A 14,182-nucleotide genomic window follows, 5' to 3' on the forward strand; every position below is an offset into this window, starting at 1 on the left:
GCAGCCTCGTTTCCCCACAGAAATTTCGAGGACGCGGACGCGCCACGCGAGCTTCAAAAAATCAACAAGTTCAGTAAATTCACGCCTTTGACCTACGCCCACAGTCTGGCAGCGCCGGTTGAGCTACCAACATCACCAAGGACACATGTGTGTCTTATAGGGCCGCTGCTGTTCCATGCTGGTAAATTCGTGAACATTCTCCAGCTGTACGAGCCGGCACATCGGGTTCAACAATGGCGGAGCTGAATAGCTTGGAGAGCCTGCAAGCTCTGTACTCCGATCTCGTCGCTCTGTCTGAGAAACAACTATCGAGCATTGAACGGTTGGCGGCGGAACTCGATGCCCATCGAAGGGACTTCAAGAACCTGTTGGACAAGAAGCCTCGCAACGAGCAGAGCCGGAAGAGCTTGGCAACAGGTTTGAAGTTCTGTCCCATGCCTCGTACCGAAACTAATCAGGACATATTAGGGAAGCTGGATGTTTCTGGTGACGAATACACTATCAATGCAGAATTCCAACAAGGCGCTCTACAGCTCGCTGACGAATTGGACCTTGACGAACTTGATGCTGCTAGTGTCTTTCTGGAGGCTCAAGGGGACACCGATGCCTCTGGGCAGCCTGCGCTTACGAATTCGGTCGTTCGATTTCATCAGCGACGAAAATGTGTCTTGGATTGCCTTCGCATGATCGTTCAACTATCGGCGGACATTAATCAGGATGATCAGCTCCGGGCCGATCTACGAGCTATCTTGGATGATATTGTCCAGCCAGGGGTTCCGCCTTTGAGATATACACAGAGATGTCTTTCGAGCATGACCGATATCAAATTATGGCTTCAGCGGCTTGCAGAGAAGCTGAGTGGCGCATCTGTTCTCGAGAGATTACAGCATGTGGAGGTTTTGCAAATGATGGAGTACCAGCGAGTCAGTCTCATCAAACAACACGAGTCACTAGCAGTTATTCTGGTGTATCTGGTGAAGGAAAGCCATTCCGTTGCGGCAGATTTTGATCAGGTGTTGGAAACTATGAGGAGGGCAGACAAGTACGACAATCTCTTGTGTGAGTGACATCCCCAAGCGACAAAAACTTCCGATATCACTTCTCATTTATGGGAACATATTTTATCCAATTCACGATAATCTCATGAAACGAGTTGTGCTAATGAGGTTCATCAGTGCATTACTTCCCACCACTGGCGGCCTTCATATCACGCTTTGGCGGTGTTGACGGAAATATCACTGATGCAAGAGCATTAAATGCGAGAGTCTTTCAACAGGATGATGACAAACCTTGGACTTTACCCTACGTTCATGCTGCATTCCGGGCTTGGTGGCTTGCTGAATACAGTGGATGGTATGGCGAGAATTCCGAGAGTAATGTACCAGACAATCAGGTTCAGCCAGGTCAATTACTCCGCCGCTCAAAATGAAAATTCCTGCTAATAGCATCTCCAGAGGCTGCCCAGCGGGCACAGCAGTTTGAGACAGCTCTAAAAGATGGCGCGTTTGACTTCATCTTATCCCTTTCTGCAGACGTGAAGCCTGTCGAATGGTACGATCCTGCTCGCCTTGGCCTACGACAGTATCTACAACGAAAAGCTCCAGTCTTGGCTTCCGACTCTGTCCCATTCTCTGACTTCTTCCAAGAAGTGTTGATGGAACTGTTAGAGACCTTTGTCGAGAGCTTCATCACGAATCTTCCTGATGCGCTCAGAAAACTTCGACAAGACGAGGATGAACAGCGACAACTTAGCCCAAATCACGAGCATGATCCAGATTTAGAGAAATTTGTAGTGATTATATCATATGCTTACGATGGTCGACCGAAGGCTGCCCTAGAAGGGTTCTGGGATGCTCCTGATGGTGCATTAATCGGCTTCGTGCAATGGACCTCCAAGCGGGCATCGACTCCACTTATCAGCGCATTTTGCGAGATGCTACAAGCAATATCTGCAGATGAAGAGTGTGCTACAGCTGCTCATCACTTTTTATTGGATGAAGGAGCACAGCCAACGGGCAAAATCAGGAGGACAACTTCATTGACATGGAACCAAATTTTCAAGGAACTGACATTCTATTCGTCACAACTCCGAGACGTCCCAGCTTTGCCACAGGGTCAAACATACCGTCTTGGAAAGCCGCAAACCGATCATGTGGAAAGGGAACCTGACTCGGAAATCCTATTGGAATGCTATCTCCGTCTGATCACACGACTCTGTTCCGGGAGCACAGAAGCCAGGACTTTCTTAGCCCAACACCAGTCCTTTCATATCACTGATTTACTTTTCCAGCTCGCCAGCAGCGCCATCGCATCTCGTCTCCGAGCATGTGCATTCACAACTCTTCGGTCTCTTCTCACCCAAAAATCCAAAGATGCCGGGGAATATTTATGGACAGCTCTTGACGTGTGGATTTCTGGTGGCTACTCGCCAGGATCTACAATGCCCAAGACATCGTCTTCTTCGTCAACTACCACCACTGCTGCTTCAATGGGTGCAATACTCAAGGGACTAGCATCAGGCTTTGAAGAACCGAACGCCTTCGTCCAACTACTTCATGCTCTTGTGTTGCCATACCATGATGATTCGGGCCTGTGCGATGACTTGCCATTTCCCGAAAATTTGGGGATTTCAACCCGGCAACCAGGCATTGATCCATACATCGACTTTGTCCTTGGCCAAATTTTCGGACAGCGAGCCCCAGAGCAAAACGAGCCTGCTCAATTGAGACTGTTGCAACTGAGTTGTTTGGACTTCATCGCCACCTGTTTGGATACTTTCAACGAAGACCTCGTGATCTTCGCAAGTCAATCAAATGTAGTCGTTGATGCGGCTATTCGAGCATCCAATCTCCAGAACTATGTCCTTCTTCACCCCTTCTCAAGAGTGATGGAGTGGATGTTCAATGACAAAATCATGGCTGCCCTATTTGCTACCGTTCATCAAGATCCGGCAGAAGTGCATCGGGTTAATCCAGAGTCACCCCTGATGCTCTGCCTCCTCCGCGGTATCCATGTTATTAGCTCAATTCTGGACCTTCAACCTACATATCTGGACATCATCCGGCCTCTGATTAAATCCGTCCCAAACTACCGAAGGATTCCCGTTTCAAACGCGTTATTTGGATGTTTTGAAGACGGTGTGCTGAACCATCTCACGATATTCTCTGACTTGGGCCGATATTGTGGTACGGGCTACTCTAAACTCGTACTGTCATCCCTGAAGCTTCTTGAGAAACTTTCAGCGTCCCCAAAGCTGTCATCATCCCCTAGCTCCGGCCTTGGTCGTGGGTCAGACCGAAACAAGGCACTCGCTGCCCTTGACGATGATGCTGAGACGATATCAAAAATCCTCCTCTGTGAGATAGATTCTCCACTGGACAATAATCAAGGCCCAGAATCAGACACATATATCATCAAAATCCAGATTTTGGACTTTCTCAATGCTTGTCTACGAACCGCCCCTGGCCGACCCACCATAGCGCACCTTCTTCTGGGTTTTCGTTGTGACAACGATTCCCTGAGTGTTGACGCAGATGGTCCCTTCAGCCGCAGTGTTTCTCTCTTTCACTCGATCCTGGATATGGTACTTAATACCCCCATATCTCAAGACGACGTAGGTATCTCATCGTGGCTAGTGTCTCTGAGCTACAAGGGAATGCAAGTATTGAGAGAACTTTGGTCATCACCTATTTCGTCTCCCATTACAATGGCTGAAATGCAGGCCAATGATACATTCTTTCTACTGTTCGCCAGAGAAACGATCATCAAACCAGAAATATTGTGGCAAGGCTTGAACGCTACCGATCCCGCGTTTACTTCCTCTCCATCGGCATCTTGTCTCTCCGAATTCCTGGGTCGGAGATCACTGGTGCTTCAATATCTATCGGCTGAGCTGCGCCAGGTCGCCCGTAGCCACTCCCCATCACTGAAACAGCGAATGTTTGAAACATTACTAGGATCGACTACCCTTGACGATGGAGAGAAAGTCGAGCATGCTACCATTTTCGATTTGTTTGACTTTATGGAGAACGAGTTTACAGCCCCGCCAAACCCTCCTCAACTTACTTGGTTCAAGCATATCGATGTGCACGCTTGTCTGGATAGGTACGAGGACCTATCATCTTCCTACGACCTTACAAAAGCTGAGGAACTGCTACTCTTACACTGTGCGGAGCTCACTCATGCAAGGCGACTGGAAAACGAACAAGATAAAAATAATGTGAACGCTGAGGCTCAAGGACTACTTCAATTCATGGCTCAAGATAATCAGGTCAAGATTTTGAATGCATCGCGAATAAAGGTGCTCAGATCATGGGTCCAGCTAACGCTACTGATGGTTGAAAGTGGAGATTTTGACAGCACGGCGAGGATTTCTTTCGTCTTGAGAAGTTTACAGACAATCATGCCAAGGACAGAGAGTGGTCTCGAAGCGGTCTCTGAAGCGCTTGAACTGGCAAGACTCGCGAAGGCTTTAATCTTCAGCTTGGATTTTGGTTCCGACTCGTTCAAGCAAGGTGATATTGGAGACTTGGTCAGCGATAGGTTGTTCCATCTGTTCCAAGTTTCTCTCAGGGCAATCATTACACTTGGTGCAAAAGTGGAATTGAAAGCATTGTATTACGACATCAGCTATCGCTACTTATCAGGAATGTCGGATGTCTCCGGCATATCAGGTATACATCGAAGACACGGCATCCAGACAATCAAGACTGCGGGAGAGCGATTCATTGAAGTTGTCTGTGATGATGCGCACGCTGGTGAGCCTGCGTGTCGAATCGCGGCATTACTTGTTCTCGGTGCATTGGTGAAAATGGGAAGACAAGAAAACTCGAAGTACATGATTGAAGCCCTCGCTCGGCTCAACTTCATTGGCATTCTTGTCGACACTATTCAGCATATTTCGACCGATTTGCGGGAGACTTCTGTTGAGGGTATGTCACCTACACTGTCCGCCATCGCTGCCAGTCGCTAACAAGAATAGATATCGACATGCAACTGTCCTATTGTCACGCCAAGCTTTCACTCCTCCTACAAATATCGCAAACCCGCCTTGGAGCTGTAGCTATTCTGAATTCCGGATTGCTTCATTCAATCAAGGTTTCTGGCTTGTTTGCCACTGATGCAGATCTTGGAGTTGGTGAGTTTCAACTATCTACATTTACTTCCACGCGCTGACCTCCCCAGACATCGAGGGACCTGACGCCGTAAATCAGCATTATCGATTGTTGGCTGCCGTAATGAGAGTCATCTGTGCAGCTGTGTTGAGCCGAGGCTCCCAGAATCAACAGACTCTCGAGCAAGGTCGAAAATTTCTTTCCGAAAACAGACTTTCGATACTTGCCGTTCTCAAAAAGTCTGCTGGCCTTGGCAATACATCTGGGATGTCCCAGCAGAGCATCGATGATCTTGCGGACTCATTCACGTTGCTCATGTCTGTGACAGAGTTTCTTGAATTCGAGGAACAAATGCATCAAAAGAAACGGGCGAAGGTATACACTGCGTTCACATAAGTGGGTTGTGTTTATGTCAGGAGATGCTGTACAATAGATAGACCAAGGAAGGCGTGTCTGGGTAGATCCGACGTTGTCTCGCGCTGGCTCTGCTAGATGACAGGAAAGTCGATGAAAAATGACCTGGGATGAGATACCATAAAATAAACTACATTTGATTGAGCAATTGCGTCTTTGCAAGTGAAGTGGAATCAAATTCTCACACCATGGCAACCAATTCCTTGACCTTGAGGCGCAGCCTTGGGGAAGTACTTTCCAGTCATGGTCACGTGTTATCATACGTGCCCTTCTCGGCGATAAGCACGTTATCGCCAACTACCTGTCTCCAGCCCGTCATGTTCGCGTCACATTGTCCGATCCCCACCAAGCACAACTTCCACGGACTCTGAAGATATACTTGGGGCAATTGCGAGCCAGGGAGCCTCGAAGCTTTCAAACTCTGCCTTGCATTCATCTGCACCTTCCAGAAAGGAGGCCCGAGATAATACCCCACTGCTCCGTGAAGACGCCTTCATGTATTTGAAGGCCGAATAAAGGTCGATGCAGTCTCCAGGAGATCTGTCTGACGATAATATTGCTAACCATTCCCGACCAACCATCAAACGAAAGCTCAACGACAACCAGATAAACTCTGCGGGCTCGAAAGAGACGCGGCAGCCCCTCTCAGCACCGATCAGCGCGTCATTAAACGCCTCGAAACGATTGAAGACGTCCCATTCCACAGGAAATCTCGGAAGATCCGCAGACATGAGCAAGACTTTGGAGTTAGGGTCCCGGCCCAAAATCATCGACTTGACACGGCCGCCATCGAATTTCCAGCCACACGCCGGTGCGAAGAGACTGGTGATCAAGAACCTGAGACCTACTTCGACGAAGAGCGTGGATGAATACTACGGCCGGACGTGGTCGGAACTTGATGCTGCTCTCACCTCGGTGTTCAACAAACGTCCACCAAGCACACCGTTAGGAGTTCTGTGTCGGGGGGTGGAGGCGACATGTCGAAGGGGGCAAGCGGAGAAACTGTTCCTGCATCTCAAGGATCGATGTAAAGGTTATCTCGAAAAGCAGCTCCTGCCAGAGCTTGAGAAGCAGTCCGGGACAAGTAATGTAGATGCTCTACGGGCTGTGCAGCGGTTTTGGGTGGCGTGGAACGAACAATCGGTATGATTTGCTCATTTTCTTGTCATGAAGAAGCTAATACGGACCACCTAGACGCTCCTGCGCTCCATCTTCAGTTATCTCGATCGATCTTATCTCTTGAACGTCAAAGACCTTCCTCAACTCGAAGACCTTGGGATACAACAATATCGCCATACCATATTCACGAAGAGCAAAGGCAATGGTCGGCAGAACCTGGGCACCAAAATGGTACAGGGAATGTGTGATCTTGTTTCGTATGACCGAGCAAACCAGGAAGAATTATTCGATTCAACACTCCTGAAAGATTCGATATTGATGCTGCACATCTTCGGCGTCTATGGGAAGTCTTTCGAACCTCAATTCCTTCAGCAGAGTGCGAGGTATTTCACAACTTTTGCACAAGAACGAAGCAATTCCTTGTTAAGGAACTATATCTCTGCTGTGCACAACCTGCTGGCCCGGGAGGCTCTTCGTGCCGACACATATAATTTCGACAGCACAACTAAAAGAAGTTTACTGGATTCGGCTCACCGGATACTCATTGAAGAGAAGTCTTCATTACTGCTTGATCCCAAGGGTCTAGCGGCCCTCATCGAAGACAATGCAATGGATTCGATGAAGGCATTGTATAATTTACTCACTCTCTCGAAAATGCAGCTGAAGCTCAAGGAACCTTTCGAGATTTATATCAAGACTGCAGGAGCGGCCATCGTCAGTGATAAGGAGAAAGTGGATGAAATGGTCGTCCGTCTTCTTGAGCTCAAGAAATCTCTCGACAAGATTATTCGGGATTCATTCGAGAAAGATGAGGCCTTCTCTTACAGTCTCCGGGAAGCTTTCGGCAACTTCATCAACGATAAAAAGAACACCTTGGCATATGGTACCAGTAATTCGAAGGTTGGAGAGATGATTGCGAAATACATGGATTCGTTGCTTCGAGGGGGCCTAAAAGCTGTTCCCCGTTCTTTGACATCCGATACCAAGGATCGAGATGCTGCCGAGAAGCAGGGTCTTGCGAGCACCGGCGATGAGGACGCCGAGCTTGATCGACAACTGGAGCAAGGCTTGGAGCTTTTCCGATTCATCGAAGGGAAAGATGTTTTCGAGGCTTTCTACAAGAAGGATCTCGCTCGTCGACTCTTGATGGCTCGCAGCGCAAGCCAAGATGCAGAACGGAATATGCTAGCCAAGTTAAAGATCGAGTGTGGATTTGCTTTTACTCACAACCTTGAGCAAATGTTCAAGGACCAAGAGATCGCCAGGGACGAAATGGTTGCTTACAAACAATCCCTCAGCAATACCAGCAAGACAACTATGGACCTCCAAGTCAACGTCTTGTCAGCTGCGGCGTGGCCAACGTACCCCGACGTGACTGTTAAGCTTCCACCTGAGGTTTCAAAACATCTCGAGAAATACGATCGACACTATAAGCATAAGCATACCGGCAGAAGACTAACCTGGAAACACGCTCTCGCCCACAGCATAGTCAAAGCTCAATTCAAGAAGGGACCGAAAGAGCTTCTCGTTTCCGCCTTCCAAGCCATCGTTCTCGTACTCTTCAACGACATCGCAGAAGGCGGAAATCTCTCCTACAAAGACATTCAAGATTCCACCGGCCTCGTCGACGCCGAGCTCGAGCGAACCTTGCAATCCCTCGCCTGTGCCAAGTTCCGTGTGCTTACAAAACATCCCAAAGGAAGGGAGGTCAATCACGACGACACCTTTACCGTGAACCTCGCTTTCACAGATCCCAAGTATAGGATCAAGATCAATCAGATCCAGTTGAAGGAAACGAAGGAAGAAAATCAAGAGACGCATGAGCGGGTGCATCAGGACAGACAGTACGAGACTCAAGCGGCGATTGTGCGGATTATGAAGAGTCGAAAGACGATCACGCATGCGAATCTCGTTGCGGAGGTGATTGAGCAGACGAAGAAGAGGGGCGCGATTGAGTTGGGGGAGATTAAGCAGAATATCGACAGTGAGTCCTTCCCTTTCCCCTTTCTTGCCCTGTTCTCTTCGCCGGCAACCCATGCTAACGAGAGCAGAATTGATCGATAAAGATTACATGGAGCGCGAGGGTAGTACTTATGTGTATGTTGCATAGATAGGTTGGATTTGCATGGTTTGTAATAGGGTTTATAAAGTGAACATGAAGATATTGCATCTTTAGAAAGAGGTAGAGAAATGAGAAATGTCTCATGAATGTTCCCCCTTCTGTCTTGTGCTTCCTCTTGCTCTGTCGTTGTGTTTTTATTGAACTCTACCTTGCGATCAAATCCTCCATTGTGGTCGCATCCTCCTTACACTTGTTATTGTGCCTTCGGTCTTGATCTGCCTTACCATTGGAACTTAACATCGCCACTCATTCTTGCCTTCGGATCTTCGACCTTGCCTTCAAACTTTGAGATTACCTTACAATCTTGCTCTGCCTTCACAACTTGATTCTGTCCTAATATAAATTTGCTTTCGCGATATGACCTTGCCCTGTTTTCACGTATTAATTTTCACCTTCCTTGCAAATTTTACCTGCCTTGCGATTGACCTCAAGGTACATGGGACTCTGGCCTAGCCTCGCAGCAACTTCTGCCTACAGCAAAAGAGAAAATGCTAGAGCCTCCTCCCCTCCTGCCTCACTCAAGCGAGCTTTGCTCACCCTGCAGAGGAATAAGTAGCAAAAAAAATTGTGGTTTGGTTAAGCTCTTGGTTTCGGTAGGCTGCAGTCTCAAGCTATGCAGATGGGGGTAGGGGACTTTGAAATATTGGGGTTTTTTTGTTTTTTTGTTTTTGTGGTTTTGACGTTGGATTTTGAATGTAAGTTGAGGAGAGAAGATGGCGATTGCCTGGAGATTTGAGAGAGTGTAATTATAAACTGGTTGGTTGCCGGCACCCATATTGGGTGGAGTGTCCGGGGCAGTATAGCCAGGAGGGCTGGTCGGAGAGGGATTGTCAGGGTGAAGGGAGGAAGGCGGTGTTGACTCGGCTCGGGGACCATCGAAGGTGGACCGGCCGTCCTTCCACCACCCTGAAATTTGGATATGAAGTAGAGTGTGTGCGGGCGGAGCAGCAGCAGCAGCAGCATGCTGAGGAATCGTTAGCAAGGCGGTCAGTGACGTGGTTGCAAGTGAACTTACGGGCGTTGGGGACTGGTGCATGCATGCTTGGTCCAGGAGAAGGCGAGACCGCTTGGGCGGCCTCCAAGCGACGCCGCGGAGTGTGGGCTGGGAATCCCAGGCGGGGTCGCTTGGTTCGGTCAGCTATCGCTTACGTGGTAGAAGAAGAGTGTACTTACTGCCAGACTCACGAAGAATCAATGATTCTTCGAGAGTTCAATCAGCCTCTCGGATAGGCGGGCCGAGAAATTTTTCGTTTGTTTTATGGTGAATTTTTTTGGTTTTTTCAAGTTTTTTTGTGGTTCTTGGGAAACAGAAATGTTAGTGACAAACCTTACAGTGGCTATGCGACTGCAGCCACCTGCACCATTTGAGCTTTTTTTGTTAAAGAGGGTCTCTTATTTGACCTGTTGATACGTCGGATGAAAGTTAATGCGCGCCGTCTAAACGAGTCGAAGCGAAATCGTTTGGATTAATAATTATCCGAAGAAAGGGGGCAGAGTCAACAAGGGGCCAAAGAATCAAATCCGCTTTTTGGAAATGAAGATTAGATAGGTGGTTGTTGTTTTAATAGGGAGAAATTGAGGGCGAGGAAGGCAAGCGGGAGAGACAGGTAAGCAGATCTCTTTGCGTCCTGAATACGTCTGTTGCTTTCGAGAATCTAGCGTACTTCTAGTTAGATGCCTTCATTGCATTCTAAACATGACTCGAACTCCACCCGGTACCGAATTCCACTGGTAGACAGAAAGTGCCCCCAAACACTTTGAAATTACTCACCGACGTCGAGGCAAAAGTGTGGGTAATTCCTCATTCTGGAAAGGAGTGGACATGGTGCATTCGTTTTAGGAGTTCCAGGCCAGGCTCTTGTCCTCGAAGTTCCTCAAATCGTCCGCTGGAAGATGGCCCCTCTTACCGCCATCGCTCTCTCTGGTCAACAAATCACAAATGTTTGTCTCCCGGGCCATTTTACTTAGTTTAATACAGCTGGGTATCGGAATTCGAAGGCGGATGGTGCACAAAACTCATGGGGAGAGGAACGGACCGGTCCGCAGCGCTGAAAAAGTTTGATGAAGACATTTCACTTTCGAATAATACTTAGGTTTGAAGATCATAATGGCGTTGCATCGGTGTCATCTCCGAGATATGCGAATGAAAAGTTGAAGCTCCCAAGTTTGTTGAAGGTGAAGATCAGAGAATTGTCAGGGAGAGAGTATAAGAAGGTGATGTTGATTCCATGAAAACACCATCAAAAGAAGCCAGTGGCTCCACATTAGTTACATCATCACTGATGTCTATTCAGACGCCCATCATAAACCAAGAAAGCAAAACCCATCAACCTCCAAAAATGCCATGCGTTCCATGCTTTGCTCATTGCCATGCCTCCGTGTTCAAATTGTGTTTCCCTCTCCATCCTCAATCCAGTATCGGCGACTTCTTGGTGAGATGGCCAATGAACCTTCACCAAGACCAGAATCTCGCAGCAGAAATCTCATCCTAGCAATGATGTCAAATAAACACTCCGTAGTGAACTGCTCTGCGAAGCCAGGTTGTTGCATCCCCTCCAGAAGCCACTTTTCATCCAACGCCAGGGCACACTGATCTACGAGCAGATTCTTCAGGCCGCAGTTGTTCTTTCCATATTCTCTTGTGTTGCTGTAGACCCATCCAATCATGCTTGTTGTGATCGTGCGGTTCCGCTTGCGATTGTCTTCAATGGCAGCGATGCAGTCATTCTGGCAGGATGATATTCCAAGACGACCGGCGAGGACCCACAAAGGGATGAGAAGCTGGTTGGCCTTGTTGGCATCCTTTGGCTCAAATTTTCCAGGTCCAAGGTACAACCAGTCAACAAATGTGGCAAAAACGGCGTGCTTGACATCGCCGAGCGCGCCAGGAAGACGGAAACCCTGCTGGACTTTGGCAGTTGGGATATTGACCTTAATAGCAATCGCAACCCTGCCTTCATCTTTGGTTTTATCCTCTTCATGACTTTCAAAGTCCAGCTCATTGGTGTACTTGGAAGTCTGGACTTCTGTGGTGAAGACTTTCGGCTCTCTCTTTCCAAAGAACGATCGAAAGTAGGGCGAGAAGTGGCAGAGTAACTGGGTGTGGACGAGAAAGTTTCTGATGATTCCGTCCGACTCGACGAGGATGTTCACGCTTTCTTCCGTCAGCGGACCAAGCTGAAGTTTTTCGATGGATACTCGTCTTTCATTTTTTGAATCTTCGAAGGGGCGAGAATAGTATGTCGAAGTTGAGGAGTTTGAGCTTTTGTCCATGGGCTGAGTCGAGGAATTGCACCAATATTTTGTAGAAGTCGAGGTCTTTGAGTTAGTGTCCGTCGGCGGAGCATTCGAGAAGCTCTGCTGGCAGATAGAAGATGGGGCTTCTTTGCAAATGACTGCGGGAGTTTTGTTGGTCAATATTGAAGTATCCAATGCAATTTTTGGAATGGGACGCTGGTTTTCGTAGGGGGCCTGCACGCCTGCCACTCCACCAGTGGGATGTTTCTCCATGACGGAATCGAGATTCAGAACGGAGATGATCTGAAAAGTGTTGTCACTGTCGAGGGCGAGCGGTGATAGGAGATGATCTCGTGATGACAAAGACCTCCCTCAGCGATAGACATCAAAGGGTTGAGTTCGGAGTCGATGTCGGAGAAACTGTGCTCAAAACCAGCATCCAACAAAGAATGGCAAAGAATGGAGTTTGAATGATGTTTCCAATGCTGAAGTTAGATTGTTGTATTCAGGAGGAGGAAGACGCAGGTTCTGAGGTATTTTGCAGCAATGAAACTCGAAAAGGAAGGCGCGCTTAAGTTAGCGGAATCTGCATTCCTTTACGAGAGGCTCGATCACGGGTTTAGATCTCACAGCGCTTTTATTTTGGGATCATGTTATGGCTGTTAACAGCAGTATTGTGCATTTATGCATTCTTCTTTCGTAGCTTATTGCTGAAAGGTATTCTCCCCAATGCTTCCCCCAACCCACAACCATCTGAAAACACGAAGAACCATAACGCCTGAAAGAAATCACATGGAACACCATAGAACACCCCAAATTATGCCAGTCTCTCAGATGCGAATTGATGTTGAGCTTTGCCGGTATCGTTACGTGAGCATCGTCAGAAGAACACAGAATTGAAAAGTCAGATATCCACAAATGAGTTCAGCCAAGCTAATCTGTTGACCCGAGGCAATAGGAGCGTGAATGTTGCGAGAGATGGCGATCTCAAGAACAGACAGAATCATGCTCAGCAACAGTGCGAGGGGTTTGATTCTTCGGCCGAAGCTATCGTCAGAACATCATGGCGATGATGGTCGAGATAACCATAATATTCACACCGAGCCAAAGAGAATCGATGGCATCGGCAAAAGGGTTGTGCATAGGAGGGCACTCGCTCTTGCCATAGATCGTCTGATTGTTGGTCATGTTCGGATGTTCGCCGAAGAATTCGGAGAACAGCGAACCCGGAGCGATCAGTTGGTCTGAAATCGAGCAGATTGCTCCTGGGGCAGAAGGGTCCTTGCAGCGCCTAGAAGCAGCTGACTGACGAGCAGGATCGGATGAATTGAAGTAGCCCTTTACGTAGCCAACCGTGCTGACAGCTCTCTGAAGAGGAGGACCTGCAGACCATCCGTGATCACCGTTGGACCATTGCGACAATATCAAGTGTCCGGGGCTGACAGGAACCGCAGCCGTGTTGATAATTGCCAGGACTTGACCATCACCGTAGTAGATTACGTTTCCAGGAACGAAGTCAATGCGGTACTCGTGGAAGTTGTCAGTTGGATCGAAAGGGAGGTTGGCAACTTTCCAGTCCCCGCTCGCAGCAGAGGAGAAGCCTTGACGAGCAGATTGCTGAGATTGAAGGACGAGGTTCATCGGAAATGTGCCGTTCTGGAAGTTGTATTGATACGACAGGGCCTCGAAGTCGATCTCTTGGGAGTCGTTGTAGTACTGTAAATTAATTAGCCGTTAGTCTTCAATATGCGATGGGAGATTGCGAGAGAGAGTTGCTTACCCAGAAGAAGGACGTGCAGGTACCGGGTACAGAGGTCATCTTGATCAGAGCGCGGTAGGTGCCAAACAGAAGATCCTCTCGAACCGAGTTCAACTGTGCAACTTGTATAAAGCCATTTTCAGGGATACCAGCGCCAACGCCGAGTTGAAAGCCTGGATCACCGCTCGAGACAGGTGGGCCGGTCCAGTTAGAAGAGTTGGCAATCGGGTTGGAGACGATGTTGGCGCTGGAGAAGTTCATACTGCGAAATAGCATCAGCAGGGTGTTTTGACAGAGAGTCCATCAAGATGCTTACCCATAAGGACCACGAGCAGCGGAGGCAGAGATGTTGTAATTCTGACTCTTCCAATCGGTATCATCAAGGAAGTTCTTGTCATGAATCGCATCCGTCTCGAT

The 14,182-nt window shown here is 48.2% G+C and overlaps 5 protein-coding genes across 5 annotated transcripts; 2 read left to right on the plus strand and 3 right to left on the minus strand.

Annotated features, from left to right (window-relative positions):
- The first annotated feature begins 74 nt into the window (after positions 1-74).
- On the plus strand, positions 75-5,693 carry K444DRAFT_562793 (uncharacterized protein). Its single transcript, XM_024877003.1, has 6 exons — positions 75-417; positions 469-1,059; positions 1,176-1,403; positions 1,455-4,931; positions 4,982-5,137; positions 5,185-5,693. Exons 1-6 carry the CDS (start codon positions 234-236, stop codon positions 5,508-5,510), a joined length of 4,962 nt encoding a protein of 1,653 aa, XP_024735758.1. The 5' UTR covers positions 75-233; the 3' UTR covers positions 5,511-5,693.
- Positions 5,694-5,852: 159 nt separating this feature from the next.
- On the plus strand, positions 5,853-8,866 carry K444DRAFT_590776 (Cullin-domain-containing protein). Its single transcript, XM_024878164.1, has 3 exons — positions 5,853-6,671; positions 6,723-8,631; positions 8,699-8,866. Exons 1-3 carry the CDS (start codon positions 6,051-6,053, stop codon positions 8,755-8,757), a joined length of 2,589 nt encoding a protein of 862 aa, XP_024735759.1. The 5' UTR covers positions 5,853-6,050; the 3' UTR covers positions 8,758-8,866.
- A 417-nt stretch (positions 8,867-9,283) lies between these two features.
- K444DRAFT_664073 (uncharacterized protein) lies at positions 9,284-9,805 on the minus strand (the record flags this gene model as incomplete). Its single annotated transcript, XM_024886919.1, has 2 exons — positions 9,284-9,733; positions 9,785-9,805. 2 exons carry the CDS (start codon positions 9,803-9,805, stop codon positions 9,284-9,286), a joined length of 471 nt encoding a protein of 156 aa, XP_024735760.1.
- A 1,346-nt stretch (positions 9,806-11,151) lies between these two features.
- On the minus strand, positions 11,152-12,279 carry K444DRAFT_630524 (uncharacterized protein; the record flags this gene model as incomplete). The annotated part of the gene is made up of 1 exon (XM_024883224.1): positions 11,152-12,279. One exon carries the CDS (start codon positions 12,277-12,279, stop codon positions 11,152-11,154), a length of 1,128 nt encoding a protein of 375 aa, XP_024735761.1.
- An 879-nt stretch (positions 12,280-13,158) lies between these two features.
- On the minus strand, positions 13,159-14,113 carry K444DRAFT_562799 (glycoside hydrolase family 16 protein; the record flags this gene model as incomplete). Its single annotated transcript, XM_024877004.1, has 3 exons — positions 14,082-14,113; positions 13,787-14,027; positions 13,159-13,722 (listed from the first exon to the last, which is right to left on the minus strand). Coding segments are annotated over exons 2-3 (804 nt in total), but the record flags the coding sequence as incomplete, so codon positions are not given.
- Between the last annotated feature and the right edge of the window lie 69 nt (positions 14,114-14,182).

Source organism: Hyaloscypha bicolor (assembly GCF_002865645.1).
Source record: "Hyaloscypha bicolor E unplaced genomic scaffold K444scaffold_87, whole genome shotgun sequence".
NCBI lineage: Eukaryota > Fungi > Ascomycota > Leotiomycetes > Helotiales > Hyaloscyphaceae > Hyaloscypha > Hyaloscypha bicolor.